This window comes from Protomyctophum bolini, assembly GCF_963924005.1.
Source record: "Protomyctophum bolini genome assembly, chromosome: 7".
Taxonomy (NCBI): domain Eukaryota; kingdom Metazoa; phylum Chordata; class Actinopteri; order Myctophiformes; family Myctophidae; genus Protomyctophum; species Protomyctophum bolini.
In genome coordinates, this window is record NC_137868.1 from 40,813,551 (window position 1) to 40,837,839 (window position 24,289).

A 24,289-nucleotide genomic window follows, 5' to 3' on the forward strand; every position below is an offset into this window, starting at 1 on the left:
TCTTAAAATCCTCAAAAATGATGAAAAACGGCGTGCTATAGTATGCCGTACGGTAGGAGCTATAGCCCATGTTCAAAAATGATGAAAAATGAGGATAACATTTTTTTCAAAAATTCAAAAAACGATGGGCTATAACCCATGTTTTTTGAAATTTTGAATTTTCTTCAAATCCTCAAAAATGATGAAAAACGGCGTGCTATAGTATGCCGTACGGTAGGGGCTATAGCCCATGTTCAAAAATGATGAAAAATGAGGATAACATTTTTCTCAAAAATTAAAAAAACGATGGGCTATAACCCATGTTTTTTTAAATTTTGAATTTTCTTCAAATCCTCAAAAATGATGAAAAACGGCGTGCTATAGTATGCCGTACGGTAGGAGCTATAGCCCATGTTCAAAAATGATGAAAAATGAGGATAACATTTTTTTCAAAAATTCAAAAAACGATGGGCTATAACCCATGTTTTTTGAAATTTTGAATTTTCTTCAAATCCTCAAAAATGATGAAAAACGGCGTGCTATAGTATGCCGTACGGTAGGGGCTATAGCCCATGTTCAAAAATGATGAAAAATGAGGATAACATTTTTTTCAAAAATTCAAAAAACGATGGGCTATAACCCATGTTTTTTGAAATATTGAATTTTCTTCAAATCCTCAAAAATGATGAAAAACGGCGTGCTATAGTATGCCGTACGGTAGGGGCTATAGCCCATGTTCAAAAATGATGAAAAATGAGGATAACATTTTTTTCAAAAATTCAAAAAACGATGGGCTATAACCCATGTTTTTTGAAATTTTGAATTTTCTTCAAATCCTCAAAAATGATGAAAAACGGCGTGCTATAGTATGCCGTACGGTAGGGGCTATAGCCCATGTTCAAAAATGATGAAAAATGAGAACATTTTTTTCAAAAATTCAAAAAACGATGGGCTATAACCCATGTTTTTTGAAATTTAGAATTTTCTTCAAATCCTCAAAAATGATGAAAAACGGCGTGCTATAGTATGCCGTACGGTAGGGGCTATAGCCCATGTTCAAAAATGATGAAAAATGAGGATAACATTTTTTTCAAAAATTCAAAAAACGATGGGCTATAACCCATGTTTTTTGAAATATTGAATTTTCTTCAAATCCTCAAAAATGATGAAAAACGGCGTGCTATAGTATGCCGTACGGTAGGGGCTATAGCCCATGTTCAAAAATGATGAAAAATGAGGATAACATTTTTTTCAAAAATTCAAAAAACGATGGGCTATAACCCATGTTTTTTGAAATTTTGAATTTTCTTCAAATCCTCAAAAATGATGAAAAACGGCGTGCTATAGTATGCCGTACGGTAGGGGCTATAGCCCATGTTCAAAAATGATGAAAAATGAGAACATTTTTTTCAAAAATTCAAAAAACGATGGGCTATAACCCATGTTTTTTGAAATTTAGAATTTTCTTCAAATCCTCAAAAATGATGAAAAACGGCGTGCTATAGTATGCCGTACGGTAGGGGCTATAGCCCATGTTAAAAAATGATGAAAAATGAGGATAACATTTTTTTCAAAAATTCAAAAAACGATGGGCTATAACCCATGTTTTTTGAAATTTTGAATTTTCTTCAAATCCTCAAAAATTATGAAAAACGGCGTGCTATAGTATGCCGTACGGTAGGGGCTATAGCCCATGTTCAAAAATGATGAAAAATGAGGATAACATTTTTTTCAAAAATTCAAAAAACAATGGGCTATAACCCATGTTTTTTGAAATTATGAATTTTCTTCAAATCCTCAAAAATGATGAAAAACGGCGTGCTATAGTATGCCGTACGGTAAGGGCTATAGCCCATGTTCAAAAATGATGAAAAATGAGGATAACATTTTTTTCAAAAATTCAAAAAACGATGGGCTATAACCCATGTTTTTTGAAATTTTGAATTTTCTTCAAATCCTCAAAAATGATGAAAAACGGCGTGCTATAGTATGCCGTACGGTAGGGGCTATAGCCCATGTTCAAAAACGATGAAAAATTAGGACATACTAGTAGTATAGTATATCGTCATTTTTCATCAAAATTATGAAAAGTTATGTAGTCTTCAAAAAAAAAAAGTGTTCAGCTGTGAATCCTGTTACAGGGAACAGATACTTTACCAATTTCACTTTCACTTAATTTTGCCAACCACATGGGCCCCCTCAAGGGCATATGCAGGTTAAAACAAACTCCACGTTATTGTCTACCAGAGGTTTCTATGAATTCAGCAATACAGTAGCCTCGAAAACCCGGACATTTTTATTTCCAGGAAGACACTCAAGAGTAATTCCTACTTCACTGTGTTGTACCACAAAAACATTATCAGCCAAGTGCTCAAATAGAGAGAAAGAAAGAAACAAACAAACCATATTCATTTAATATAAATGTAATTGTAGCATTTGGGCTTCAAATTCAGAGTTGGAAAAACACGCTCATAGTTGGTGTTTCTGAAACGGTTAGAACGAATTACCTTTAAAGGGATATTTAAGTAAAAAAAAAAAACCTTTGGTCATTTCATCGTCTATTCAGGCTTATGTGAACACCGCAGACAGTTTTTAAGTTGCTCAATTCAGTATTTACGTAGATATTTATCGTCCGTCCGTGTTTTTTCTTTTAACGTTTTCATTTATTTGTAATATCTTTTTCTGGAAAGGCTCCTCTTCCAAGAGGAGGCAACAGGAGACAAAAGACGATTCATTATATATATATATATTTTAAAGAAAACACGGCCCCCTCGCATATTAGGAAGACAATATATCAGTCACCAAAATAATGAATGGATTAATCTATCAAAAATGGAGTTGGGTTACAATGGGTTTGTATAGGGAGGGGGCGGGGCAGCTAAAATTAATATCAAATATCTAAATACTGAATCGAGCAACTTCAATCCTGTCTGGACTGTTCACATAAGCCTGAATAGACGATAAAATGACCAAAAGTTTTGGGTTTTTTTAAAGTGTAAAGAACATTCTTGATGGGACATGGTCAATATTCACTACACTGCTCCGTTGAAATAATGTGCAATATGTATTATTTATTAGTTTGTTGGAGTTCTGCTGCCAGCACGGTCTGCTTATGTTTGTACCAAGTTATCTGTAAAACAGGAGGTGTAACACATGGTGTTCCTACTGAAGCATGTTGTGACAGTCATCTGTAAAACAGGAGGTGTAACACGTCCTGTTGCTACTGAAGCATGTTGTGACAGTCATCTGTAAAACAGGAGGTGTAACACATGATGTTGCTACTGAAGCATGTTGTGACAGTCATCTGTAAAACAGGAGGTGTAACACGTCCTGTTGCTACTGAAGCATGTTGTGACAGTCATCTGTAAAACAGGAGGTGTAACACATGGTGTTCCTACTGAAGCATGTTGTGACAGTCATCTGTAAAACAGGAGGTGTAACACGTCCTGTTGCTACTGAAGCATGTTGTGACAGTCATCTGTAAAACAGGAGGTGTAACACATGATGTTGCTACTGAAGCATGTTGTGACAGTCATCTGTAAAACAGGAGGTGTAACACATGATGTTGCTACTGAAGCATGTTGTGACAGTCATCTGTAAAACAGGAGGTGTAACACGTCCTGTTGCTACTGAAGCATGTTGTGACAGTCATCTGTAAAACAGGAGGTGTGACACATGGTGTTGCTACTGAAGCATGTTGTGACAGTCATCTGTAAAACAGGAGGTGTAACACATGGTGTTGCTACTGAAGCATGTTGTGACAGTCATCTGTAAAACAGGAGGTGTAACACATGATGTTGCTACTGAAGCATGTTGTGACAGTCATCTGTATAACAGGAGGTGTAACACATGGTGTTGCTACTGAAGCATGTGACAGTCATCTGTAAAACAGATGGGGCGACAGCAGTAATATTCTGGAAACATAAATATGTTTCCATACATTATTTTACATTTTCCATACTTGTGTAGGAACCCTTATTATTATTACTCATTGGCTGCCACCAACTTATTCTCCGTACCGCCTACAGTTAATCTGGCAATCGTATTTATAAAAGTCATCAGAATTCAGAAGCATTAATATTGGCTTTGCGAGGTGGGGGGGGGGGGGTCATATTTTCCGATTGGTAGTCGGCAGCCAATCGCATATACTTTTGGGGGACCTTGACATGAAAATGTTTCAGAACGACTGACATAGAAACATGGGTTTTTCAGAATTTATGATTTAGCCCCCCCAGGTTGGCAGAGGAAGTGTAGCGCCCAGGATTACATTAGATAATTGGCACTGGGTGAAAAGAAAAACTGGGTTACAAAATCGTGGGATAAAAATTAGAATTTAGGATTTAGAAGACATTTGTAGAATCGTCCTCAGGTCTAAATGGTCTAAGACTTTTAATTGCGGTGGACGGCGGGGAATCATTTAATTGACGGACAATTCAGTGACACCATTCTGAATCAATAACTAATAAATTAAAAAAAGAGTGAATATAATAATAATCAAGTGAGTGAACCATTCTAGTTCACTAGCTTTTACAATGGAAGAACTGCTCCAGAGTCAAATCTATCTGCACCCAAACTGAGCAGATAGTCTCTCACCCTGGGATACAAGCTCACTGAAGCATCCTAGTGTTGGGACCTGGCTTAGGACACCCTGGGATACAAGCTCACTGAAGCATCCTAGTGTTAAGACCTGGCTTAGGACACCCTGGGATACAAGCTCACTGAAGCATCCTAGTGTTGGGACCTGGCTTAGGACACCCTGGGATACAAGCTCACTGAAGCATCCTAGTGTTAAGACCTGGCTTAGGACACCCTGGGATACAAGCTCACTGAAGCATCCTAGTGTTGGGACCTGGCTTAGGACACCCTGGGATACAAGCTGACTGAAGCATCCTAGTGTTGTGGGACCTGGCTTAGGACTCCCTGGGATACAAGCTCACTGAAGCATCCTAGTGTTGGGACCTGGCTTAGGACACCCTGGGATACAAGCTGACTGAAGCATCCTAGTGTTGTGGGACCTGGCTTAGGACTCCCTGGGATACAAGCTCACTAAAGCGACCTAGTGCTGGGACCTGGCATAGGGCACCAACAGTCCTGGACTCAGCCTCTCTGCCGAAGGACCTTGTCTTTGGTCTGGATCAGCTGGCGTAAACCTCCGGTCCAGTTCTGTTTGGTTTCTGGCTGGGCTATGACGACCCCCCTTGGGTTTTGGAGAGGACCGGATGTGGTCTGTCTGTCTTCATCGTTTTGTCCAGAGTATTTCGGAACCCTCAGTCAGGACAGGAGCCGTTCTGGAGCGGTTTATCCTGTTCCCTTTCCAGCTCGGTTTTGATTCTAATGCCTTCTTTTGTGTCCTGGAGGTGGTCTGCGGTATGTTCTGGCTCCCTTTCAGAACTGCACGGTTCTGGGGAGTCCGGCTCTGCTTTTACTGCTGCCGTTGTAGAGAATTCCTCCATTTTTATTTGTAAACCTACGGACAGGAAACCAGGAGGGGTCAGAGTTATTATAGTTTTTAGTAAAAGGTCTTTTTTTTGAGAGCACAATAGAGCCAGACAGAGAGTCGCGGCGTGACATGCAGCAAAGGGCCACCGGGCTGGGGAATAAAACCCGGGACACAGTGTCAGGCATTCAGAGCCTGTGGTAGTACGTGCCTTAAAGTGGGTAGGTTTCAGTATAGTCGTTAGTGTTAATAAAAGTTCCATTTAAGTTTAGGTTTTGTTAGTTGAAGTTCAGTATTGGTTTTAGGGTTTTTTATAATTAATATCATAATATAACAACCAATTCAGTATTTTAGCCGTACAGAAGTTCTAGCAATAGTCCGAAAACCATAGGTTAGACGGGACAATAGTCCGACACGGGAAACAGTAGATAAAGCGAAAATAGCTGATCCGCAAGCTCAACTTGCATCCCACGATGCCGAGCGTGTGTTCCAGTTTCAACTTCATTGAGCGTGGCCAGCGCCGCTGTGTGTGTGTGTGTGCGTGAGTGCGTTCGTGTGTGTACGCGTGCATGTGTGCGTGTGTGTGTGTGTGTGAGTGCGTGCGAACTTCGAGACTAGTTGTATGTCCGCCTGACAGTAGTGCATTACATTGTATTTCAATTTGAAATAAATTATGATGAATTGATGTACTGTTGCTTGTGTGTGTGTGTGTGTTTAGACAATAGACCACTTAGCACTTGATTTAACTATGAAAGAAATAAAGACTATTTAACTATGAAAGAAATAAAGACATGAAAGATATTGTCAAGGGGTTGGCAATGATTGACACACTTAATTGTTAGTAGAGATGATTATGGACGTGTCCTCCCTATAAGATACCATGACTCTCCCTCTGAATGAAAATGAAAATGTAACCTGAAAGTGACGACAAGAAGCAGAAAAAATTGGAACTGGAAAATCAAAAATGAAGCTGTTAATGTATCTAGTAGGAGGGGGGGGGGGGGGTGTAGGGATGGTGGTTCATTTTTGTTTATTCGCTTAAGGAGGGTATAGGGTCTATAGATTTTTAGGGTTAATTAGTAGGATTTTTTATTTCATTCAGAGGAGAGTCATGGTATTTTATTTATAGTGAAACATACATTTCATCCAGGGCGTACCCATTTTGACCCAAGTGTGTCAATCATTGCCAACCCCTTGACGATATCCTTCATCGTCTTCATTTCTTTCATAGTTAAATCAAGTGCTAAGTAAGTGGTCTATTGTCTAAAAACACACACACACACACACACACACACACACACACACACACACACACACACACACACACAACAGTAGACTACATCTATTCATCATTATTTATTTCAAATCAAAATACAATGTAATGCACCACTGTCAGGCGGACATACAACTCGTCTCGAAGTTCGCACGCACGTCTCACGCGCCTCCTCATTCACATTTAATCAAAGTATACACACACTATTGTTTTATTAACTTATTTTTTCCACACACCTAGTTTTAATTCTAAAGAATGTATTATTTATTAGCTAAATAAATCTGGGGTCAGCAGAGAAACCAACAGACATGGACAGCTTCCAAAAATGTCATAGTCTACCAACTAATTGTAGAGACCAAGTGAACCAAAATGGCAGATGTTTTAGTTTTTTGGTGAAACCTGACACCCTTTTTCTTATTTGTGCATTGGTTTCATTTTACACTCTCAAGAGTTAAATTATTGTTACACATCTGCATTACTTTATTTACAAGAAGTCTACACAATTAGAGAATGTGGAATAATTGTTACTTTGATCAAAGTTTACCTGTTATCTCTACTATCGTACCTGTAATGGGAATTTTAGAATGCCAACAACAGTGCCAGATATATGCATTATTGTGTATTTATCTTCCTTCCATTAAGTATCTTTGCTCACCAATGTGCTCAGTCTAATTCATGCAGCTGTCAATCTAACAGCTGACTTGACTCCTCCACGCTGTCAGCAAAGGTACACTTATTTGTGTGTCGCCCTTATGTTTAGCACAGATCCGTATATGGACATTACATGACTATAAGGAATGTCTGAGAATGGGGTTGAGGAGGCTTGCGCCCAGAGGGGCTGCTGGAACAGGCAAGGAGGCCTGTTCCTCACTCTCTGTATGTTGTTACTCTGCTGAATCTTCTGAATAAATTCTCAATACTTCACCCTGAAGAACTTTGTCATTCCTTCATATTTAATGAACAACATACCCAACATCAATACAGCATGGAATTGTGTGTTATCCGACAACACAATATTCAAGGTTTAGAGGGTCTGAGAGGCTGGTGACTCCGTGGCTCAAATGCCCAATAAATAATGGGCCTTGATGCGAAAAGGGTTGAAAACCACTGCCATAAGACACACACACACACACACACACACACACACACACACACACAAAACAGTTTCCCCGGGTCTCACCTGAACTCCTGTCTCCGGTGCCGGGCTGCAGGTCCATGTGGACCTTCAGAGGCTTCATCCGCGTGGTGTCGAAGCCCAGCAGGACCTTGAACCTGAGGCGCCGACAGTCCTGCACGCAGCCGCTCCGCTTGCTCTCCAAGTACGACGTCACCTCGGGGCGGCTCAGCTTCAGTCGGCTCGCCAGCAACTTTAATAGGATGTTTTAAATGTCACAATTATGACCCACAAAATTATGTTTATAAGATAATATATCAAATTGATATAATGCACAAAGATGCGTTACGTTGGGGGGGGGGGGGGGGGGGGGGGCAAGTGGAAACAACAAATAAAAACATTAGAGACACAGCACTACCCCTCTCTCTGTTTCTGGCACCCCCTACTGCTATTAATAAGTCACATACTCGTGCTCATACAGGTACACAAACAAACAGGTACACAAACCGGTACACGCACAAACAAACAGGTACACAAACAGGTACACGGACATTGCTGGTTGTAGGAGTGGTTGCACCACTCAAAAACACTGTAAGACTAAGGAATACAATTTTGTACACTCTCAGAGTTAAATTAACTTTGATTTTACAACACACATTGGGGTCCCAGAGATAGAAATGGGGGACCTGATCAGGTCAACTGGGGGTGAAACTGCTAGAAGAAAATCTTCTCTTATGGGTGTCCTTGGCATATATTTTCAATTTGGGGGTCCTTGACATGAAAACGCGCACACGCACACACACCCTACCTCTGTCTCTTTGCGGCTGGGGTAAGGCTTCTTGTTGAAGTATTGACCTAGGAAGTACTTCCTCTCCTCTGGAGGTCTCAGCTCCAGGCCAGCAGGGGGCTCCAGCAGCAGGATGGAGGGGGAGGGGGAGGGGACAGCGCGGCCATTACGTCCGCCGGTTGCCACGGCCCCTCCGTCCCTACAGGAGGAAAATAAAACGTTGACCTCCTGGATAATTGTAAGTCACCAGACTTTCCACCTCGGAGGAAAGGCTGGCAAAACTGGCCCGTTCGTTCCAAACTGGCCCGTGTGATCCGGTCTAGGCCATGGATACCGAAAGATAATAATAATGCTGGTTCCGGTTTTTTCGGCGCCTCTTTGTTTTGGATCCCCAAATCCACATTTAAATGCTGAATAGAGTATAACTAACTAGTGGTTTAGTCAGTCGCTACAAGTTGGAATATACCAGTTTTAGATATACCAAACACACCATTCCTACAAGCTAAACTACGCCGCGTCCAGGGTTTTATTGGGTAGGCCCGAAAATGACGATGCCCTTGACCCCGGGGGATTATTTTGGGTAATAAATAATTCTGGTTCCGGCTTGGTGCTTCTGGCCTGATGACTACAATCCCAGGCTCCCGTTTCCCAGGATCCCAGGTTAGGTTTATTCCATTTGTAATTTTAAAATGAAGCTTTACGAGTGTGACCCCAAGTGGTCACACTTGCTCAATCTAGATGCACTGTACCCCCCTTTTTGCTGTCTCCCTCTAAGTTTGACTCAATAAAGAGGGAATACATAACAATGTGTGTATACAGGGTTTGATGGGGTCAGATCAACAAACTCAGGGGCGGCCTTAGGAATCTGGAAGCGCGTTTCAAGAACAAATATGAGGCCCCCATAATACCTATGACATAATTATTTTGTTGATACAGCCGTATTGATACAAATAGTTTGACAGTTCAATATCACACGCATCCATTACTCTCGACAATTATCAACAACAACACCTCTCCTCATTCTGTCGTCCCTTCACAATTAAAGTGTCTCCCCTTCACCTCCCAATGCTGCACATTTTACCCAAGTTATTAACATAAAATAGGTGTAACTTAAAATTGTGGGAGAGAGCAAGGCAGTGAGATAGAGAGGGCCAAGAGTGGCGGGGGTTGACTGACGCCTGACGTTCAGTTGGAGCTGGGAGGCCTCCCCCCTGAGGGTGGAGGCCTGTTTCAAATGAAACTGGTGAAACATAGCTAAGGCCTCCTATGAACATACGGAATGTCAGAACAGCTCAGCTCCATTATAATCACAACGGTAACATGCAGACCTCGTCTCGTTGGAGTTCTGCGTGGTGATGATGTCGGGGTTCAACAGCCTCTCGGCGTCCTTGACGCTCCGGGGCGCACAGCGACACCTCTGCACGTGGATGGAGATGGTCTTGCCGGTGAGCTTGTCGGTGTAGACGCCCAGGCAGTAGACGCACTTGAAGGCCGGCGTCTTCAGGATGGCGTGGATGGTGGGCAGCACGTGGTGGCGCCCGCGCAGGTGCTGCTCGTAGGCCGCGGGGTTGGGCGGCTTCGCCGTGCAGAACGGACAGCCGCCGGGAGGCAGGGCGGCGGCGGGCGGCGGCTTCCCGGGCTCCTCGCTCAGGTGCAGGTACAACACCTGTTGGAGGAGCGGCGTAGATTTTCTATTTACTTTTTATTACATTTTCGGTCTACATCAAGACATTGTGAGCTTGTAGATCGGCTATTTGAACTATTTTAAAAGGTTTTTTTAAATAGTAAAAAATGGCGAATTATTTTAGGGATAAGGGTTAAGTTTGAGTCATATTCCAGTCATCTGAAATGTGAGCCGCTCGCAGCCTGCCACCAGCCTCTCCACAGCATTTCATTGGAGACTCCATTACCCAGCGGCCCTCAGAAGCGAGCGTCACTTGTTTTGTTCCGGTCACGTGATCCAAACGTGTGACGTGTCGCAAAAGTAGCCGCTTGTATGTCTTAAAAGTTATCGAAATCGCCCAATAAAACAAATAAAACATGACTCGGGAAATTCGGCAGGCAATGAGAGAGAGAGATCAATTATCTCGGAGGAAACTCGGGTTCAGCAGTAAAAATGAAAATCGAATAATCGAGAGGGCACCATGCCGCTGCCGCCCCGACATTATTGACGACATACTGAACCCACATAAAACAGTCAAGACTCTCCCCCCCTTCCGTCGTCAAAACCCACCTTATTCCCTCTGCTCTCCGTGATGAGAGCCAGCTCTAGTTTCTTACAGCCCAGCAGGTCTTTGGGCAGCGTGGTCTTCATGCTGAACGCGGGCACCTTCAGCCGTCCGTCCTCCGTGGTCTCCAGCAGGTACTCCTGCCTGGCCCGCCGTCTGTTGGCCGGGTCCTTCAGGCTGTGCGCCGCCTCGTTGTGAGCCAGCAGTTGCTTGAGAGAGTAGAAGATCAACGGGCAGAACAAGCACTGCAGGCCGTGGAGCAAGTGTTGGAATATCCCCTTGTCGGAGAGCAGCGTCTTACAGCGCAGGCAGCGCACGAATCCACAGTCGGTCCTCACCTATAGGAGAGCGGATTGCACACAACGTCGTCAACACGGAAAATGGCTGTACGGCTGTAATATAATGGGGGCCTATAATTATTTATGAGAAAAACCATATGCCGTTTTGGCCAAAGGCAAACAAACAACGTTGTGTTTGTAGAATGAATTCCTGGTCAAAGTCAAGTTCCATAAGTTCATAAATCTAATCTTTGTATTGATAATGGGCCTATTTCTGGTTCTAAATAAGCCAATAGAGCATCCTATTTTGGACACAATATTTTGGACCAAACAAATAATTACAAAGAAGAAAAACAACAACAAAAAGTGTTGTAACCTGCCATTTTCTTCTTCTTTCTAATTATTTGTTCGGCCCGTTTGTTGTCATAATTTGTCACAACTCGAGTTGGCTTTGTACAAGGCTTAAAGGGTCTTTAAATAAATACTTTTTGAAATGTCTATGAGGAAAATGAACGGGGAATCATTTCCTGGGCCCTGGTAGGGGGCGGGACTGCGACGCTCTATAGAGAAGACATTTAAATAGAGAATGCACACTCATGGACACAGACAACAAACGGTGGCTGCTGAAATGGAAATGAGACCGAGTGAAATGTGACTGAGTCCTGCGGTTGCTACTGCATCGTACCCCGTTGATCTACCTAAGAACAATGCATAGCGACGTTTGATTGGCTGAACAAAGTACGTTTTGAGGATAAAAAGTGAGGACAGAAAAGTGTCAGACGGAAAGTGAGGACTCAAATTGTGATTGGCCGGCGTGAGATGATGTATAATGATAAGAGCGGCCCTCGCTTCACACGGGTGTGATTTTTTTCATTACTTGGCAACCGCAACCAAATGGATATCCCCCTCGACCCTACATACAATTTGTACCCCCCCTGCTCTGGCTTACCAGGTATTGGCTCTTGGTTACTAGTTGCTTAGACTCCAAGTTCTCATTGGTCGATGCTAACGAGCCTTTCTGCCCTACGGCAGCCTGTGTTTGTCCAGGTTGTTGGGGAATGGTGACCAGGTTGATTTTTGTGACTGCGGTTTGAACGGGAACAGCGACCAGAGTGTAGGTTGGCACACCATTTACCTAAAGCACAAATAAACACAATTACAAAAAATAGAACGTAGAAGAAGCATTAAGAAAAACATTATTCTGTAGAGTATGTTAATACAGTAGAACTAACTAACACATCTGTGGTGGTTGAAGTTGCTCTCCCTTGCATTAGATTCAAATGGAAATATCTCGACTTCCCAAATACTGTATGCTCAACGTGTGAAAGTGTGGTGACATTTTCTGTCTATAATGTAATGACCAAAATAGGGACACCAGGTTGAAATTGAAATGTGGGTTTTTATTTATATAAATGTCCCAACAGGAAAAGTTCAATGTAACTTTTCCCCTCCTAAATATAAAATACTGTAGTAAGTAAAATACTGTAAATGTATCTCAGAGTCAGCTCTTGACTCTTGTCTCTACTCTGGCATATCAATTAGGGTAGTGGTTCACAAAGCTAAATGATTGATCCCTGGGATGCAAATGGAGTTAATTATGAATTGAGTGGGCAAAACTTAGATTGTTATCACCATGACACTTCCCCAGTTGTTTACTTACACGAAGACAATGATTTATTGTATTACAAATAATAATAATTAAATATACAAATGAGGCATTATATAGGAGAATATGCAAAGAAAATAGAAATTATGAAAAAGCTACTACTGTGGAAGGTTTATCATATATTAATTTACTTATATTGATCCTATGAACAATTTAATATAGGTATAGTTTTGCACACTCGATTCATAATTAACGTTCCAAATTTGGAGCTCTGGCTCAAAAAAGAACTGAACCGGTTCTCTTTTGCCTACTGAATACAGTAGGCAAAAGGGGTCTCAGAGTTAAGGGGGTACAGGTCAAATTGGAGAAGGAGACCCGTCGGTCGGGGGTTGAGCTTTACCTGGTTTCCAGTTGGTACGAGTCTGACATTAGGCGAGGACAACAGCTGTCCGCCAGCCGTCATCACAGGCTGAGAAGAGTTCACCTGCAAACACAGGAGGCACGCGTGATTTAAATGAAAATAACTTTTCTCCTCAGTGGGTTGAGCAATTTATCTGAACTTCCACACAGGCAAAAACGCCAATGAATCTACGTCATATTGTCCCTCATTACGTCATGTTGTCTCTTTAATGTTAATGGCGTTTAATGCTTGTGTTGGCACCGTTTGTTTTACATCACCATTACATGAGCATGAGTCGATAATCGATTGTTATTCACATTTCTACATCACACAGGTTGTAAATGACCGGGTTGTCACACACACACAGACACACACCACAAACAAACAAGATGAATACAGTAGCACATCTCTACAAAACTCTAACTAGCATGCATACCGAGAGCATAACCCAAAATCCTGGATATAGTTTTAGTGTGCCCAATCCCCGGACATGGACATATGTTATATGACATATATATATATATTTAGAATTTGTACCTGGGAAAACATCAAAGACTGGCTCGTTGCGATAGTACCTCCAGTAGCACCTTTGACCTGGGCTAGCATCACAGGCCGATTGGTCTGGCTGTGGTTGACCTGGGGGGGGAAACAGTCTCAAAACACTCAACAATGGGCTGTGCATCACTGTCTTTTTAAGCCTAGTTCAGACCAAATCACTCAACAATGTACATCAGTGTCTTTGTTAAGCCTAGTTCAGACCAAATATTGGCGATGAGACAAGAAACTTGCAACTGAATTCCCACAAAACTGTGGCTTGCAACATTATACAGTAAAACCTAGATGATTTTTTTTAATTATTACTACACTGTATTACTATATTTTTGAGTGGTGCAACCACTCCAAGGAACAGCAATGTCAGTGTCCGCCTATGTGTTGGTTCACCCGCCTATGTGACGTTAATGAGCGAGTATGACTATTAGTACCAGTAGGGGCGCTGTTGTGCCAGAAACAGAGAGAGAGATAGTGCTGTACTGTTGCCTGCTAATGAGAGAGAGAGAGAGAGAGAGGAGGGGGCAAGAGAGCACCACTCAGTTCACACGGGTGTGATGTTTTGAATAATTTTAAGTTATTTCCAGGAATGTCACGACCGTGGGGACACTGGGGAGTACTGGGACCCTGTAGGGCAGTGCAGTCAAGTTGAGCAACCAAGAAGGGAACATGCACCTTCTTCCACCCCTACCTTGGCCAGGTTTAAGGTGACTCCTGGTTGCAGGACAACCTGCCGAGGCTGGGGCTGACGGCCGCGAATGGCCTGGAGGACCTGGAGGAGACGAGAGGAAAAGCTTCAGAACGGCATACTGAATAACCCCACCTGTTTGTAAGGGTGCAACGGTTAACCCATTTTGGGCAGAAACCCCTTTGTTTTAAGCATTATGTTATACTTTAGCTATTGAAAAATATCAGATCTACAAGCTCGTAGGTCTGCTATTTTTGAACAACCCTGGAACAACATATTTTGAGATGGGGGTCGGTGGCCAATAATTCTATACGGCTCCTTGACATTAAATAGTTTGAGAACCACTGACATAGAAACATTGTTTTTTTTCAGAAAACTGTCAGGATTTGTATAATCAGTTCAGGTCTAAATGGGTTAAACCTGTATATACTGTAGTAGGGGCCCTATTAAAAACAATTATGGATAGCTGCAGCCATAGATATATATAAGAAAGCTAAGATGGCTCACCCGCGCTCTGGCCAATGGAGAGCAACGTTGCTACATCTTACTTCGGGGGAGTAACATAACATTTGTCTATGGGGCATATATACAACATATACATAACGTGCTCAATTTTCAACCGATTTTCAGCCGGTTTGGTTTGTTATAAACGTCACAGACGTCCGCATACGTATATGCTTTCGTACGACGTTCATATAAAAACTAAATTAAGTCCTGAATCATAGCCACGTTGACAACGTTTGTAATAAACCAACCAGTTTGTAAATCCGTCAAGATTTGAGCGAGTTATGACTGTTTTTGTTTGAGCTGCCACAGAACATACTGTACTGTAGCCCCGAAGTAAGATGGCCGCCGCTGGGTGAACTAGGCCAGAGACTCCGCCTTGAGCCATCTAGCCTTTATATATATGGCTGCAGCCGTACCTGTTTGCCTTGCATTCCAGGCTGTAGCACCAGCTGGTAGGGCTGGCTCGGATTAAGCGTGCCCGTCGCCGTGGAGGCCGCGTTGGGATTGGCCAGCAGGATCTGCTGCCCTCCTCCCGCGGTGGAGCACACCAGCGCCGTGGTCTGGGGGGCCGCGGCCAGCAGGACGGCGCCCTGCTGAGACCCCGGGACGGGCTTCCCGTTGCGAGGAGGGGGGAGAGGAGGAGCGTCCTTAGCCGCCACCGCCTTGTTGGAGACCATGGACACCACCTGCTGCATGGCGCGCGGCGGCAGAGTGGGCACCCGGTGACTCTGGGAAGGTTGGGAAGGTCACCGCGAAAAATATCAGCCTGAGTCAATCAATAGTTTTTGTTATTAACCCCTTTTGGTGTTAGCATTATGCTATGCTTTAGCTATTGAAAGATAGCAGATCTACAAGCTCATAGCGCGCCACCGAGTGGTGCGCTACGAGCTTGTAGGTTCAGCTATTTTGGAAAAATCGAAGAACGACTGACATAGAAACATAGCTTTTTCAGAAAACTGTCATTTTCAGAACAGACATTTTTGGAATCTGATCTCAGGTCAGAATGGGTTTTCACGTTAATAGTCATTGTTATTAACAGTTATCATATTAAAAGGGGAATTCTAATAATTTTCAACATTTTACTATGTCATTAATATACCTTAGAGCTGTTGTGGGGAATAATAAAAAAGTCCCCCCATTCATAGCTCACATGGCTGAGCTAACCGTCCGGGCCAATGTACATATATCTTTAAGGCTAGCCCCTCCTATGCCCAGCTTTGTGTGTCTTTTTTTTGTTTTAATATTTGTATTGGTTTTTAAGCTTTTGTGTGTCTGTGTACCCCATAGTGATGCTTTGATTGGCTGAGCACGGAATGTGCAGGTGTATTTTATCCCATCCTGGGCGGGAACCCCTTTTGAGTGCCACGCTATGAACTTGTAGGTCTGCTATTTTTGAAAAATCGTGAAAATGTGGCGCAAATGTATACATTCTTTCAGAGTGAACGTCAAATCTTTGCTTCTGGAGGAAGGGGGGGGGGGGGGGGAGGCCAAATACATATCATTTTTGGGGTCTTTGACGTGAAATAGTTTTCTGAAAAACCCTATGTTTCTATGTCAGTGGTTTTCAAACTGTCAGGATTTAGAAGACATAATCGTCCTCATATCAGGTCAAAACTCCATGATGAGACGGTCCTTTTTTACCGTGGTGTAAGAAGAAGAAGACGAGCTGCCCTTCATGCTGATCATGTGCTCCACCAGCATGGGGCTGATCTTGGCGTTGACCTCTGCGTGTTTGTCCGAACTCAGCAGGTGGTACAGGAGGTGTTCCGACGTCTCCGCTGGCATGTCGCACCCGCGGCAGAAGAACTTGGACTGGCCCCCGATCCTTTTGGCCCCGGCAGCGGAGGTCCCTATAAGACGCACAAATTGTCAGCACACGTGTTAAACCATTCTGACCAGAGATCAGATTCTAAAAATGTCTTCTACATCCTGACAGTTTTCATTCTGACCTGAGATCAGATTCTAAAAAATGTCTTTTGAAATACCCTATGTTTCTGTCTCAGTACTGGTACTCAACCTTTTTCATGTCAAGGACCCCCATCTGAAAATATGTTGTTTCAGGGACCCACCCGAAGCAAAGATTTGAGCTAAAAAAATTGGCTCTGAAAGAATATATATAAAGATTTGCGCCACATGTTCACTATTAAAAAAAATAGCAGGCCTGCAAGCTCGTAGCGCGGCACTCACGATGGGCTTGTAGATCTGCTATTTTTCAACATATAAAGCAAAATTGTGAAAATGCAGCACAAATCTTTGAATATTCTTTTGAATATTATTTCACAGTGAACTCATATCTTTGCTTCTGGGGGGATCCCTGGAACAACATAATATATTTCAGATGGCGTTTGTCGGCCAATCATTCTGGAGGTCCTTCTCAGGTCTTAATGGGTAAAGGTAAAGTATTGATCTCATTGATGTAAACTCTTGATGACGACAAATTCATACGACAAATTCCAATACCCCAAATCTTGGCCTCTCGCTCACTCACACTCGCTCACTCCAGCATGGTGGTGTTACGGTGAAATTGGTGCCCTGCTGAAACATGTGACAAGCGTGTAGTCACATAACGTCAGCGTCCGAACGTTAAATCACTGTGGTCTGTTTCATAAGCAGAAGCGGTATTTATGCCACATATTTAACGCGCCACCTGGTGGTCACCAGTTTAGGCTTTGAGTGCCAATTCTCCCATTATAAAGAAAGAAAGAATTTGTAATTCTATTATGCATGTAATGTGCATGTCATCACCTGTACACCAGATTAGAGGAATTTTCAAAATATGGATAAAAAAAAAGAAAAAAAAAAGAGAATATATTAAAATTAAAAAATTAAAACGTCTTGTCGTCTTGACGTCCGTGGCATCTGGTACATAGTTGGCAATTAGACGTCTTGACATTTTTGTCTCTTAAACGGTTTTAAAGACCTCCATGTAAGTCCACAAGACGGTCACATATTTAAGCGGGTCACCAATTTCACCGTAACGCGGTGTGATCGAGTGTGAGCGAGCGAGTGGTCGAGATTTTGGGGTATTGGAAATTGGGCCTTAACCTCAGCTTAGCGGCTTCACCTCCTCGTTTGTTGCCGTCGGCTGCAGAGCGTATGCCGTAGTAGCTCTTCAGCAGCGCCTCGCAGTGGGTGACCAGCACGTGCTTCCTCATGGCATACAGCAGGCTGTCGTGGAAACCGCACGTCGTGCACGAGTACTTGTCCCCGCAGACCCCTGGTAAGAACACACGCTCACCAACCTGCGAGGAGGAGAACACACACACACACACACTCACAATCAGTCAGCATTGTACCCAAACACAACCCACACACAGGCATCTCCTGGTTTCCCCATCCTATCCAGGAAACATGGCTTTTTGAGAAAACTGTCAGGATGTAGAAGACATTTTTAGAATCTGATCTCAGGTCACTATAAACGGCGTTTTGGGATGCAAAATGCACCCTACTTTAATCTCTGCCGGACCTTGATATGAAAAGGGTTTTGAAAACAAACAACTGCCCTATAACTGAATCCCACGAACCAGCCCACCTGTGAGCTGTGCGTGTTGCCGTCGCCGCTCTTGTCTCTGCCGGTGCCGCCCGGAGCGTGGGTGTGGAACAGCTTGACGTGGCGGTTGACGAGGGCCGGCTGGGAGACGTAGGGGCAGTAGGAGCACGGCGACAGGCACGCCAGTTTGGCCTCCTCCTCGTGACAACGCTGCACGTGGCTCCGGAAGGAGTACCAGGAGCGCGTGGAGAACCAGCACAGAGAGCAGCACAGGGTGTCGGTGCGGTACCACCACTAGACAGTCAGTCAGGAAGACACAAGAGAGAGAGAGAGAGAGAGAGAGGTTAGGGTTCATTTCCACCACGCAACAAACACTGGTTCCGTGCCGAGCCCGTAAGAACGAGCTTACCTTAACTCTGGTTATAACTATAACAAAATACATACATAAATCGATGCACCTGGGACGTATCCTCAGTGATGTATCCCAAGGTCATCGGGGTTTCGGGTCTCGCAACATCATACCCCTCACTCAGGTGACCCAGCCGGGAGTGATTAAGTCCCGACTTACGTCCCAGTAGCTACCCACGATAAGTCCCATTAGGGAAAAACCAGGGCCACACAATCCATTCCTTCTGAACTACTCTGCCGGGACTGGGAGGTACCATTCTGGCACATGGAAGGACTAGGCTCTGTGGGTTGACACCTGTCCGGGCCCCTCCTACGTCTCACCAGGTCCACTCCTGCTCTCACCAGGTCAGGCCCTGTGCGTTGCACCAGACTCCCAGCACCAGGCACTTTATTCAGGAATGGTGGATTCTCAAGCCCCAAAGGTTCCGCAGGCTCCACCTTGCCCTTGGTGGTGCCGCCGGCTCCGCTTGAGGCTTGCATGGCCCTCCTAAAGGCCTCACCGTGGGTTTGTTGGGCTTCTTCCTCACGGAAGACACAGGCTGGGGCGCTAACCCATACTGCTCCCGGTTGCCGTCTAATTTCCGGCTGCCACCCGTCTCTCCGGTGGTCAACAGACTATTCCTGGTTGTCACTTAGTCTATTCCTATGAGTCACTATAAATAGAAGAACTATAACAAAATACACTGGTAAAATATACTGGTTAAGCTTGCCATAGCCGTAAAGGCGAGTTTTGTTTAATCCACGTTAATCCGCGATTTAGCATGTTGTAGCATTTTTTGCTAGCTCCAGGCCACGATCACATAAAAACGGCCAAAAATCCAGGATGCACGCCCGCGCACAAACCGTCTTTATATGCATTATGGCTTATAAATCTGTAAAAAATGCGATATTCGGCGCTTGATTAGAGCTTAATTTGACTTTGTTATGATTTTTTTAAAAGCTATCGCACTAATATACAGGCCCCAGATGACTGTTGTGAGCTGGCCTACTTTCAGTTCCGGTTCAAACTCGTGTAAACATGTGCTAGCTTTTGGGAGAGGTTATCCAAAAACTGGCACTGGCCCCGATCCCATCTGGTGGCCACACGGCGTAATAGCACTGAAGGAGTTAAAACTGGGAAGGCATCTGGTTACTTGGCTACTTAAAATAAATCACACACGTGTGAAGTGAGGGGAGCAGCAAAGGAAGTATTTGCATCACCCCGATGACGCCTTGCGTTGTATTTACTGCCCTAAACAAACATTAAAGTCCATAGACTTGGCTGGCGACTGGGAATTTATAATAAAGACACATCTGACATTTGTAGCTGCTGCAAAGTCTACAACAGCTACCAAGCTACAAAAAAAAAGAGTTGACTAGTTTCAACTTAAGATACAAAGCTACAATTACACTGTGTAGCTTTGCATCTTTGTATCTTTTGCACCTGGCCAGTGTGTGAACCCAGCATTAGGGTTCCTCACAGACGCAGGGCTATATCTCGCGCCACCCCTTATCCCTTATCCTTAAACTAATTTGCCATTTTTTTTTACTATTTCAAAAAAACCTTTTAAAATAGTTCAAATAGCCGATCTACAAGCTCACAATGTCTCGATGTAGATCGGCTAGTTGAACTATTGCAAAAGGTTTTTTTAAATGGCTAATTAGTTTACGGATAAGGGATAAGGGTGGCGCAAGATGGAGCCCGCAGTGTGCGCAAACCCCCTCAGACCAGCTTGATGTCAAGTTTATACAGGATTGATGAGTGGTGGAGATGAATTCAACTAATGCCAGAGTGTATTTACCTTCTTCCTCCTCTTAGGGCGATAACAGTCTGTGAGGTCTTCCCACTCTGTGTTATAACCGAGCTCACCAGCATCGAAACTCTTCATCTCCTAGAGAGAGAGAGAGAGAGATAAGAGAGAGAGAGAGAATGGAATTTCCATCATTCAAATGGAACTCAAGCTGAATGCATTTACTGTTGCTATCATTACACACAGGATTTTCATGAAACTGGTCAACGGATGAAATGGCTGGCAGACGTACAGTATACGCTTTTTATAAAATAAAATAAAAACACTTTCAGCACGGCATACTATTATAGCGTACAACACACCACTGGTTTTAGTAGTAATACATGTAGCAGCAGTAGTTTTAGTAATCAAAGTAGTGTAGTAGTGTCATAGTAAAGTAATAGAGTAGTAGTAGTAGTCAGGGACGTGCAGAGAGTATTAGAGGGGCAGGGGCTGAAATCTCGTAGGACACTTTTGGACAAAAATAGCAAACAAATAGCTGATCTACAAGCTCACAACATGTCGCAGCGCAACGTGTTGTGAGCTTGTAGATCAGCTATTTTCGGGGCGCAACCCAGAACTCTTGTACGACATGGATTTAGAAACAAATCAGTTCAACACAAAAATGCTGCGTTCTAGTTCAGAAGCATTCGGAGAAATAAAAGCAATTCTCCTGAATGCTGCCTTCCGGTATGGCATGGAAAGGAGTGGCATTTTGCATTTCTTTCACCATGGCAAATGCTGCACTCGTGGTCTGGAGAGGGCAGTTGTTTTACAGACGGGTAACAGGGCAGGGGCTGAAACCCCCTTTGATGTCTATGTGTACACGTCCCTGGTAGTAGTAGTAGTAATAATAATGAATTATAATAAATAGCATTTTTATAGCGAGTTATAGCTCAAAGCGCTTTACAATGGTTCATTCATTCATACATTGGGAGGTGAACAGTCGACGCCAGCGACCTCACTCCCCACATTCACACACCAATGGTGGCGAGCTAGCACCGACCGACTCATTGGAGGCAATGTAGGGTTCAGTGTCTTGCCCAAGGACACTTCGACATGTGGGACAGGAGGAGCCGGGATTCGAACCGCCGACCCAGGGATCATTGGACGACCTGCTCTACCTCCTGAGCCACAGCCGCCCCGTAGCAGTAGCAGTACCTTCCATAGATCCTGGCAGGAGTCCAGTCCTATGTCAGTAAGGATCTCCTTGACTCTCTTCCTGGATGTTCTGATGCTCTCCGGATTCTGCACTGGTAACTGGTACATGTCTGCAGGCCAGGGTTGTGCTGCGTTCTGTTCACACACGGGCAGATGCAAAGATACAGTCATTGTCAATGGAAGCCAGCGACATGAAGATGCAAAGATACATTTGACGTTTGTAGCCGGCTGCTGCAAAATGCGTTTGATATAGATGGCCACATTGGACCGCACTGCGCAACTGTGAACGCACATCATCTTGAGAAAAATAGCCGGGGCAGTCGGATTAAAATTGCTTTTTATTCAACAACGGCAGAATTCCGTGGTGCTAATAGCCGGCCCAGCAAAATTCTAACATCCGTGGCACTTTGGGTGAGCACAACGACTCTGGATTCATTGCCATGGAATCTGCTGTACACCTGGGTCCAGCTATCCAGCTAGAGGACAAATGGTTTAGGTTTCGGTTTATTTAGCATATGGTACAAAAAATAGACAATAACATATCAAAGAAACAAAAATACAATGCAAGGAAAGTAAGTAATAAGTAATAAGGAAGAAGGCTTATATGGAATCCTTTCCTGAAGGAAGAGGTCATTGGTTTAAAAGATTAAAAGTTCATAAAGAACAGTACATAAATCTACAAGTTGTCAAAGGGGGGCAGCTGTGCAGTAAAGAAATAAAAACACAGACTGCACAAAAAACAGAAATAAACAATACAACAACAAACACACAAAAGAAAATATAACGCATCAAGGTAAAACATGTAATCTACAGAGAGGAAAAAACAAGATATTTCTTTAGATGTTTTTTGAATATTGGCAAGGATAATGAGTATTTAAGTGAAGCATCTAGGGAGTTCCATAGATGAGGGCCTCTAAATTTGATGAAAGATTGATGTTTGGACGTGCGACAATAGGGTAATTCAAAATGATTTCTTTGCCTTGTGGGGTAGGAGTGAATGTCAGAAGTAACACGGAAGAAATTGTGAAAAGAAGACGGAAGGTCTTGTATGCATTTTTTGAATTTAAACATAAATGGTCTGAAAAACGTTTACTTTGTCAATGGGTAATAGTGAGTATTTAATAAAGAGCGGGGCAGACGGCTCATACCGATTTGAATGTGAAATAATTCTCAGAAACCTTTTTTGAATGATCAGTAATTTAGTGAGATGTGTTGAATATGTAGCAGCCCAGACAATATTATAGTAATTAATATGAGGGAAAATTAAGCTATAATAGAGTGTTAAAAGACATGAAGGAAGAACAAAAGGGCAGATTTTTCTCAATATACCAATATACCAAATGTATACAAGTTACAACCAAACCCATCCTAAATAAACTAAAATTGGCCTATATATCAAATTAAACTAAGGGTTAGGGTTAGGGTATGTGAGCTACACATTTTATTAAAAATGTAATTAATAATGCAGTTAATAGGCAATAGCTTTTTTAATCTATTATAATTAGGATATATAATAGGTTAAATACTAATACAATTGTATTACAACAGATGTATTACATTTACATATTTTGGACTGATCTCTTCTATAAAGGCCAACTAGCCAATCAGAGCGCGACGGTCCCTTCGGGCTATGGGATATTTATTCACCCTAGGATTTTCCCATATTCCACAACACAGCTAAAGCTAACTAGTAACAACAGGGTAACAATAACAAGCTAATCAGACTGACTCCTCTCCCACCATATATGTATAACCAACAGTTAAACCAGCTAACTAAACAAACACACAACCAACCGCTGACAATGTGATTAGTTAGTCTCACAGACAATGAGCACAACTTTAAACTAGAGTTGACTATTTTCTGTCAGCAACAGGGCTGTTTATGCGTAATAAGAAACACAGTGGGGAGAGACACTATTTACAATTTTACACCAACGCTGCGTGCATGCGTGTGTGTGAGAGAATGTTACTATATATACATACACTATGACCCCTCAGCTCTGTGTGTGTGTGTGTGTGTGTGTGTGTGTGTGTGTGCGCGTGTGCATTTGTGCGTATGTGTGTGTGTGTGTGTGTGTGTGTGTGTGTGTGAGAGACTGACTGCGTGCGTGCGTCCTCCTCCTCGGGGCTCTCCCTTTTCACCAATCCGGCGCGAGTAGCGGAGCCACTCCGGCGTCACCGAGGGCGCGCGCGTCCAAAAAAGATGTTTCCACTCACACACACTGTACTCCCGTTTCCAGCTCAATTAAGGCGACACGGGGTGGCTCGAGACCCGCACACGAGACGTCTATTGGCGTTTGTTCGCCAGCATCACCTCACCAGCACCCAGAGCACTCTCTTTTACAGGGCAAAATGGCGGACAGGAAGTGAGGAAGTGACGTCAGAGGCAATAGACAAGGGGCTGACCAATCAGAGGCCAGTTGCCATGGCTACTGATGGAGATTGGCAGGGCTGATGATGATGATGTGGGAGCAAGTTGGGAGCCAGTGTAGGTGGGATGGAGTCAGCACACCTGTTGGGCCACTGGAACAGATATAGCTTCTACCACGCGCACACGCACGCGCACACACACACACACACACACACACACACACACACACACACACACACAGGTC

At 43.4% G+C, this 24,289-nt stretch overlaps 1 protein-coding gene across 3 annotated transcripts; it reads right to left on the minus strand.

The window, feature by feature from the left end:
* Positions 1-2,375: 2,375 nt before the first annotated feature.
* On the minus strand, positions 2,376-24,076 carry adnp2a (ADNP homeobox 2a). 3 transcript variants are annotated; one of them, XR_013964368.1, is made up of 18 exons: positions 23,776-24,076; positions 21,675-21,809; positions 20,526-20,615; positions 18,379-18,630; positions 17,911-18,088; positions 16,488-16,696; positions 15,263-15,574; positions 14,343-14,423; positions 13,640-13,738; positions 13,103-13,186; positions 12,046-12,231; positions 10,824-11,156; positions 9,919-10,256; positions 8,612-8,789; positions 7,870-8,056; positions 5,049-5,446; positions 4,885-4,938; positions 4,699-4,720 (listed from the first exon to the last, which is right to left on the minus strand). XR_013964368.1 is itself a non-coding variant. In XM_080768078.1 (16 exons), the coding sequence occupies exons 2-16, from the start codon at positions 21,780-21,782 to the stop codon at positions 5,247-5,249; spliced, it is 2,835 nt and encodes a 944-aa protein (XP_080624204.1). In that variant the 5' UTR covers positions 21,783-21,809; positions 23,776-24,076; the 3' UTR covers positions 2,376-5,246. The 3 variants fall into 3 exon arrangements, 1 of the variants encoding a protein (XP_080624204.1); XR_013964367.1 differs by having other exon boundaries at positions 2,376-4,979; positions 5,036-5,446; XM_080768078.1 differs by having other exon boundaries at positions 2,376-5,446.
* Positions 24,077-24,289: the final 213 nt, after the last annotated feature.

What these genes read in the sequence shown, in the direction of transcription:
- adnp2a (XM_080768078.1), bottom strand. Translation starts at nt 21,782, where the DNA reads ATGTACCAGTTACCAGTGCAGAATCCGGAGAGCATCAGAACATCCAGG. An exon ending in TCACCTTAAACCTGGCCAAG is followed by an intron (nt 13,739 to 14,342) that starts GTAGGGGTGGAA and finishes TTCCCCCCCCAG; the next exon opens with GTCAACCACAGCCAGACCAA. An exon ending in CACCGGAGACAGGAGTTCAG is followed by an intron (nt 5,447 to 7,869) that starts GTGAGACCCGGG and finishes TCCTGTCCGTAG; the next exon opens with GTTTACAAATAAAAATGGAG.